Source organism: Bombina bombina, chromosome 2, assembly GCF_027579735.1.
Source record: "Bombina bombina isolate aBomBom1 chromosome 2, aBomBom1.pri, whole genome shotgun sequence".
NCBI lineage: Eukaryota > Metazoa > Chordata > Amphibia > Anura > Bombinatoridae > Bombina > Bombina bombina.
In genome coordinates, this window is record NC_069500.1 from 247782798 (window position 1) to 247792114 (window position 9317).

The following is a 9317-nucleotide window of genomic DNA, read 5'->3' on the forward strand; positions in this document are numbered from 1 at the left end:
ATGTTTTAGACCACATGCAATTTTAAACTTTCCAATTCTGTTATCTTCTATCTATTTTATTGGCTAAACTCATCTTGGTGAGCCAATGACAAGAGGCATCTATGTGCAGCCACCAATCACCTGTGAGCTCCCATAAGTGCACTACTGCTCCTGAACCTACCCAGGTATTCTCTTCAACAAAGAATACCCAGAGAGTGAAGCCAGTTTGATTATAGAATTACATTGGAAAGCTGTTTCCAAATGCTCTACCGAAACTGAACAATTTTGACTTTACGGTCTCTTTAAACATCCATGAACTCCAGACAGGCATGTTTTGTTTTTTTTTTTTTGTTCCCCCCCCCCCCCCCTTACATTGGAGACTAATTGCATAAATGATCAGCTCTAGACAGGTAGATCTAGACTGGTAAAATTATAGTTTAAAAGGGACACAATTTAACATTTCTCTAATTATTCAAATCAACTAGATCTGCTTTTTTTTTTTTTTTTTAATATAAACTCGCAGAGTAGGAAGCATTTATTATCGTTACAATTGTTTTATAGTTGTTTATTTCTAGCTGTTTTCTTTCTTAGATTAGTTATCAATGATTTTTTGTTAAACTGCCTTTAGATATAATTCTCAATCTTACATTGTTCTATTTAGAAATCCATTTTCACTCACTCTCATTTTCTCTTTTAGGTAACTATAATATTTAAATCTTACCAAGACTGCACAGAGCAAAAGGTGTACCAGGCTGTGAGTGATGACCTCCCGGCAGCGTTTGTGGACGGCACTATTAGTGGAGGCTACAGTGAGTCCAAAACATTACACATTTTAGAGAAAGTCAGCGGAAAATATGTTGAAATTCATGCTAAATACATTGGAACAACAGTGATTGTGCGTCAGCTTGGAAATTATCTAACATTGGCAATCCGAATGCCAGAGGAGCTGGCAATGGCCTATGGGGAAAGCCAAGACTTACAGCTGTGCATGAACGGCTGCCCTACAAGTGAGCGCATTGATGAGGGTGGACATCTACGCTTGCCTGTCACTGTTAGCACTCCAGCTAACGCTTCCTCAGTTCAAGCACGTTCCGTGTACACGCTGGAAAGTGCCACAGCCAAATGTCTGGAGAAGATACAAGTGAAACACATCTATTTCCACTCATGTGTTTTTGACCTTCTCACTACTGGGGATGCTAATTTTACTGCCGCAGCCTATAGTGCATGGGAGGATGTAGAGACCCTGCACCCCAGAATGGAACGTTGGCAAATATTTCCAAACAATGGAATCAACGGAATGCCCCATGCTTTGCCCGCAGTTGCTCTTAGCCTTTTGTGCTTTGTTTCTGTTGCTTTTTTGTAGCAGTTTTCTTGTGCAAACACAAAATGTAAAATATATACTGTCATAATATATTGAGCAAAAGATAATATTATATATGTATATACCGTGTATATGAAGGGATGTTTGTCTTGGGACACCCACAAGATTGTATATATTGTGCAACAGTTTTTACTTATGTTGGATGTAGTATTACTTGTGTTCTTTTTTTGGCAGTTTGTGAATTGTTTTATGTTCCTTCATTGGTAACAATTAGAAAGCACTTTATTTTTTTATATACTATTTATGTATGTATACCTGAAGATGAGTACGAGACACACCCAGCTTACTTTGGTTTCAATGCCAAGACTGTTTGTACTGTATGATATTATGGCATTAGTTTTGCCATGATACGTAATCTATTAAAGTTGAATTCTTATTAAGAATATATTGGTTATTTTTAATATTGCAGTATGTCTTTACATTTTGAAAATGTGAATAAGGCAACCTCCATTTCAGCTGCGGCTACAATTGCCCTGGTTTACATAAAGGCAGAAGTTACCATACAGGTCTAAAAGCTATGTTTTCTAAACATTTAAGCCCTTCATTTTGATTGATCAAAACATTCAAAGTCTCCTGTGCTGTTGTGCTTAAGTCATAGATTTACCATGATGGAAATAAGAACACACATCTCTGTTCATAACAGTGAACAGGAGAAACCATTTTATTAAAGGGAAATTAAACATTTGCTTTTCTATAAAAATAATTCCCACTCTCCCTGGAGACGGCAAAAAGCAAATTCTGGAATCTAGGTTCTCAAAATGTAACATTTTCCGGATATAGAATTTTTTTAGCCTCTAGGGAGCGTGGGACAAGCACAGTCTGTACACAAGAAAAGTGTTTTAAAGTCAAAACTTTAATTTTTATTTCATTTTAAAAAAAATATAACATTGCAAAATGAATTTGTTTTTTTAGTTTGCCTGCTTTTACTTTGAAATACCTCTCTCTGAAATTGTGCTTGTTCCACACTCCCTAGAAGAGGCTGTGGAGCTTAGATTTTATGCTTAGAGGGACATTTTAAAGGTTTTTTTTTCCCTTGTTGCATCTAAATAGAGCAATAGAGTCCTTAAAGGGACATTAAACTTCTGGGCACAGATACTTTGTTACTACACACCATGCTATTGTTTTTCCTCTTGTGCCTGTAGCTCTCATTAAAGCTGTTCTGTTATTTTAACTCTTTACAAGTACTGGTTAGTGAAGCTCTGCATCTTTACACTGGACGCCACCATCTTGGAATTTAAAGGGACACTGAACCCAATTTTTTTCTTTTGTGATTCAGATAGAGCATGCAATTTAAAGCAACTTGCTAATTTACTCCTATTCATTTTTCTTCGTTCTTTTGCTATATTTATTTGAAAAAGGCATCTAAGCGAAGCAGCCAGCCAATTTTTGGTTCAGACCCTGGGCAGCACTTGTTTATTGGTGGGTGAATTTATCCACCAATCGGCAAGAACAACCCAGGTTGTTCACCAAAAATGGGCCCGGCATCTAAACTTACATTCTTGCTTTTCAAATAAAGATACAAAGAGAGTGAAGAAAATTTGATAAGAAAGTTGCTTAAAATTGCATGCTCTGAATCGCAAAAGAGAAAATTTGGGTTCAGTGTCCCTTTAAAGGGACAGTATACACTCATTTTCATATAACTGCATGTAATAGACACTACTATAAAGAATAAGATGTGCAGATACTGATATAAAAATCCAGTATAAAATGGTTTAAAAACTTACTTAGAAGCTTTCAGTTTAGCTCTGTTGAAAAGGTAGTTGGAAAGCCCACTGCAAGTGGGAAATAAGCCACTCCCCCCTCCCCCTTCTTTTGCATATTAAAAGACCCTTTACACAAACAGGAGCAAGCTGGAGAAGGTAGCTGACGGTATTCAAATAAAACTTTGGGGCTTGGTTAGGAGTCTGAAAATCAGAGCAATGTTATTTAAAAATAAGCAAAATTATACATTTTTAAAAAAAACTAACTTTATGGGCTTTATAAATAGATCATCTACAAAACATTTATGCAAAGAGAAAATGAGTGTATAATGTCCCTTTAAGTATACTCACACTGTCAGCAGCAGTGGGCATTCACGGATCAGTGATATTGACAAGCCTTATTGTTCTCTAGTTTAGAGTGCACAATACAGAGAGGAAGCTAGACATGTTTGCAGTGGGTACATTGCTCTTTATTATTCCTAGGGCCTTTTTTTTATCATGCAACTTTTAAACTATAAAAAAACAAACTGCAAATATGTAAAGCTTCTGTTTTCTGTTGTGTAAGCTCACACAACGTGCAGGTACAGCTGTCCATCGGCAGCAGCATCACTAATGTGTGAAACTGCACATTGCTTCTATCACAGGCTGCAACAATAGGCGCGCACCCAGTCTAAAGATACAGAGCTTTACCAGGTGGATTCTGTAATGGGTTAAAATAAGAGACTGGCTATAAAGAGAGATGCAGATACAATAGGAAAAACACAGCATGGTGAGTAGTGACCATGTTACTGAAGTTGTAACCAGTTTCCTTCCCATCTTATGAAAAAAAAATATATATATATTGTTTGACATTTTTGATTTTCTTTCATATTGATAATATCTTTAGAGTTTATTGTCCCTATAAGTGTGCACTGTGCAGCAGTTGGCCTGACCTAGATATGTCGTATAATCTACACATTACTTAGAAAATGAGTATTAGATCTCTTGTGCCAATGACTATATGGCAACTTATAGCCTCTCCAAAAAGAGACTGACTTTCCTCCCTTTCAACAAAACAATGTACTAAAAGTGCGCTCTAATAAAAACAATTAGAGCTATAGTATAGGGAAGACTACAAAGTTTTATATAAATATTTGCTTAGAATCAATAAACATTTATTAATAAAGTGGTCTTAAAATAGCGTGCATGCTATACAATATGTAGAAATACAGTATGTAAATGCATATAAAAGCATCACTAAATAGGAATATTCCGACAGAGTCCAAGATTAGAAATATGTATCAACAATAAGACTTCAGACGTCAATCACAAAGGATTACAGAAAAGTTCATAGATCCGTGGAAATCCTTAAAACATATAGATTTAATCCATGTTCAGTATTGATTAAAAAAAAAAGTCCAAATTATAATAAATAACAATGGATCCAAGTTCACTAAGTGTGCAATAAATCAAAGTGTAATATTTTCCAATTGATCCAGATACAGTTAAAGGGACAGTCTACACCAGAATTTTTATTGTTTTAAAAGATCGATAATCCCTTTATTACCCATTTCCCAGTTTTGCATAACCAATAGTTATAATAATACACTTTTAACCTCTGTGATTATCTTGTATCTAAGCCTCTGCAAACTGCCCCTTTTTTTAGTTCTTTTGACAGACTTGCAGTCTAGCCAATCAGTGCCTGCTCCCAGAACTTCTCGTGCACGAGCACAGTGTTATCTATATGAAATACGTGAACTAACACCCTCTAGTGGTGAAAAACTGTTAAAATGCAATCTGAAAGAGGTGGGCTTCAAGGGTCTAAGAAATTAGCATATGAACCTCCTAGGTTAAGCTTTCAACTAAGAATACCAAGAGAACAAAGCAAAATTGGTGATAAAAGTAAATTGGAAAATTGTTTAAAATTACATGCTCTATCTGAATCATGAAAGTTTATTTTGGCCTAGACTGTCCCTTTAATATTGATAATCCAAGTTTTAATAGGGAGACATAACACCCATAATACTGTGAAATAGATATTTTAGTACATTAATTAGTACTTGCTGTAAATGAGTTTGTGCATTGCTCTAATTGGCCACTATTAAGGAAAATCAGATAAACACAATCACCATGGTAAGTACATTCACTAAGGGATCTATTCTTGGTTTGCAAAACTCAATGTTAAAATAGTTATTTTCTATGTAGATACATTTCAGTCCAGTGCTTAATTACTGATTTGGATTATGGGTTTACAAAAATGAATGTCCATCAATGTCCCTTTTCAAACATATGCACCTATAAACTGATCTGCTAACTCCAAAGGCAGACCCTGTGTTGGCACAAAGCAATGCGGCACTCTAGTCTAATGCTCTGTTTGGGGCCGATTAAAGCAATTCAAAGAAAGGAAATAAATGATTTGGCTTTTACTTTTGTAATCGGGAAAATGTGTAGGTACAGAAATGTGAAACCTTGTAAGCCATATAGTTCAGTACAAACAATGCTCAGAAAACTGAGACACATTTTAAGCGCTTCTTTAAAATATATTCAGTTTTCCACTCTTGGGCCAGCTGAAGGATTTGAGAAAATGTTGTTTGCACATGTTCTTGAAGGCTGCAGCGGCCAAGAGCTTTAGATAATGCCAAACATATGGATATTTAGAGGCTTGTGATGGTTCCCCGGGGAGAGCTAAAACTGAGGGAACATGCTCAACAAAATGGATGTCTTTTTCAGACTTTGAAAAAAAAAAAAAGGTTTTGCAGGAACTTTTAGATGTGGTTCTTAGCTCTACCAATCAGTATCTGTTTGTGTTCCAGTGACTGTGCAGTGTGTAAATAGTTTAACGTATTATGCTACAAGAATAAAGTTAAATATGTTTAAAGCATAATGCTGTGTTCTAGTGACCTCCAGTGTCAATGAAATAGTAGGCTTTGCTGTAACCATTTTCACATTCACTGTGTGTGAATTACCGGATGTGCTTCTTTCTCTCTATATACTATTTATTCTGTTGGCACAAAACCCAGAAAGCTGTGTTTTTTTTGTTTGTTTTTTGTTTTAGTTTAATTAAAGGGACATGTTACTCGACATAAATATTTTATTTATTTCCTTGATGCAATTGTGTGTTCATATTTAATACTATGGTTAACTCACCAGAGTAACTATTTGAGCAGTTACCATTCAGCTACATTTTTATAGCCATCTGTATGATTAAAAAAAAATAACAAACGGCCAATCAGCACTATGTGCTGAATTTACATTTTGATTTACTGTAATGTTGGGAGATTTCACCTTAGGGCCAGATTCTCTAAACAAATGCTTTCCTCTGGAACACGGCAACAATCAGCAACTAGAGCCGGAAATCCTGTTAAAGGTCACACACTACCTCCTGTAAGCCTGGAGTACCGTAGTTGCGGCAGATCAGGTCTGTAAATCCAAAGTATTCCGAAAAGGAGGAGCAGGAACTACTTGGTGTAATATATAAAAATATCCAACTTTTATTAAGTAAAGTAAAAAGTCCAGCCGCCATGGAAGGGATAACCGTCTATCCCTTACTTGTCTCCCTCCATGTCTGTGGGACTTCTTACTTTTTGTAATAAATAAAGTTAGATATTTTTATATATTACACCTAGTAGTGCCTGCTCCTGCTTTCTGGTCTGGCACAATTTTCTAAGAAGTATCGTTGGCACTGCAAGGTCTCTCAAAGAATTTTAGAATGGCAAACTACCTTAAGAGCTGTTTATCTTACTAAGCTGGGTTCTGGATGGTCTGGTGGGATTTCACAAGCTTTCATAGTAAACTTCCTGGAACTGAAGAAAGTGACTGGCTGCACATAGCAGATGCTTGCTCCCTTGCATGCCCTAGGACAAGCATCCAGATTGGATGCTTACATTTCCTCTACAGTGGGATGAGGCTACTGAGGAAATGTTCAGGTACGATATCTAAAGTGCAAATGCATGTTTGTCATTTTGTAGTCCGCTTTTTACAGCTATGCTGCATCACTTTCAAGTAATTTTAGTATTTGGGTATCATGTCCCTTTTTAAATGTAGTAGGAAACAAGTTTAATTCAGATTATTAATTTACTTAAAACTCATGTAACATTAGGTGATTTATCCTTAAATATATATTTTGTCCCATTGAACTATCACAAAAACAACTATCCTGAATTTGTTTATGGATTAACAAATGTGTATGTGTGTTTATATCCTATGTAATTGCAAAAACAGTAGTGTGTACGCTTACGTTGTCATTATTAGACATTTAGTTAGTTTTATCCCCCCTACAGAATACTAGTCGTGTGCATTTTTGTTAATGGGTTAAACACAACTGTGATTTGTAATATTACTACTGTTTTTCTCTTTCTTTAAAGGGATAGTCTAGTCAAAATTAAACTTTCGTGATTTAGATAGAGCATGCAACTTTATTATTTAATCCTATTCATTTTTCTTTGTTCTCTTGCTATCTTTATTTGAAAAAGCAAGAATGTAAGCTTAGGAGCCGGCCCATATTTGGTTCAGCACCTTGGTAGCGCTTGCTGATTGGTCTCTAAATGTAGCCACCAATCAGCAGTTGCTCCCCAGATGCTGAACCAAATATGGGCTGGCTCCTAAGCTTACATTCTTGCTTTTTCAAATAAAGATACCAATTAAACAACGAAAAATTGATAACAGGAGTAAATTAGAACATTGCTTAAAATTGCCTGCTCTGTCTGAATCGGGAAAGTTTTTTTTAATTTTGACTAGACTATCCCTCCCTTTAACTCCATTTTGTTGCGTAAAACAGGGATGGGTGCTCTTTGGCAGGGAGATACCTATATTGAAGCTATATGCTTGCTAATTTTTGGCAAGGTTTAGTGTGTGTTATTTACAAAAGTAATATCACTTCAGTTCCCTGTGACTTGGCACTTACTGAGGCTCTCGCCTCATACCTTTCTATAATGGGTGTGTGGTGGTTATGGCGCAAATCAATTTTCCCCCTAATTTTGACAAACTGTGCAATGTTGTGAAACCAGAGTTCAAATTTGTACTTCATGAACTGAGTACACCGACATGGTTCAATCAGATAACAATAAAAAAAAATCACATACAATGTTGGACTTGTTGATGTAGACATTTTATCTGTAAATTGTTTATGTAAATATCATGTTAATAAATTATTACATTTTAAAAATGTGAGCTGCATGTGTGCATACTATTTATTTTTGCATATATTGGGTTAAAAAAAATCTGTGAATGCTCACTTGCCTTGAAAGAACATATACATGAAGTTTATTTTTGGACCGCAATATAGTGCAGAGTCATCTTGATGCATATACTCCCTCTCTAGATATGTGGATTTGAAGGTTTCGTTCACCTTCGAATGCGGAAGGCGGCAGCTCTTCGTGCCACTCGGCTATTTTCGTTGCAGCAATTATTCTTGTGCAACCGCAACACACTAAAATCTGTGCAAATCCAGATTTATATACAAGAGATTTAAAGTTACACTTTATTGACATATATGCTAAATCAACGTTACCACAGGGAAAATACTGCCATAGGTATTTATGAAATGGGTATATTCACCTCCAAACTTCTTGTAATACACCTTATTGGTCAGCATAAACCTGATGATAATCGCACAAATAAAAAGGAGGATGCTAGAGTGTGCTATTAAAGGGACATGAAACCCAAATTTTTTTCTTTCGTGATTTAGAAAGAGCATGTCATTTTAAACAACTTTCTAATTTACTTCTATTATCTAATTTGCTTCATTCTCTTTATCACTTGCTGAAAAGCATATCTAGATATGCTCAGTAGCTGCTGATTGGTTGCTGCACATATAGGCCTTGTGTGATTGGCTCACACATGAGCATTGCTATTTCTTCAACAAAGGATATCTAAAGAATTGAGCAAATTAGATAATAGAAGTAAATTGGAAAGTTGTTTAAAATTACATGCCCTATCTGAATCATGAAAATTTAATTTTGACTAGACTGTCCCTTTAAGGATGGAAATGATCACTTCCACCACTACTACATAGCATCTGGTATTAAAATAGAAAAAACATAATTTATGCTTACCTGATACATGTATTTCCCTTGTGATGTATCGAGTCCACGGATTCATCCTTACTTGTGGGATAGTCTCCTTCCCTACAGGAAGTGGCAGAGCGAGCACCCACAGCAGAGCTGCCTATATAGCTCCCCCCTTAGCTCCACCCCCCCCAGTCATTCGTCCGAAGGCTAGGAAGAAAAAGGAGAAACCGTAGGGTGCAGTGGTGACTGAAAGTTTAAAAATAAAAATAT

General features: G+C 35.9%; 1 protein-coding gene across 2 annotated transcripts in view; it reads left to right on the forward strand.

The window, feature by feature from the left end:
* Positions 1-8208, forward strand: part of RGMB (repulsive guidance molecule BMP co-receptor b) — a 50583-nt gene extending 42375 nt beyond the window's left edge. For both annotated transcript variants that reach the window (XM_053701512.1, XM_053701513.1), the window contains exon 5: positions 677-8208. In XM_053701512.1, coding sequence (XP_053557487.1) covers positions 677-1342 — 666 coding nt within the window. In that variant the 3' untranslated portion in view covers positions 1343-8208. The remainder of the gene's footprint in view (positions 1-676) is intronic.
* The last annotated feature ends 1109 nt before the right edge of the window (positions 8209-9317 follow it).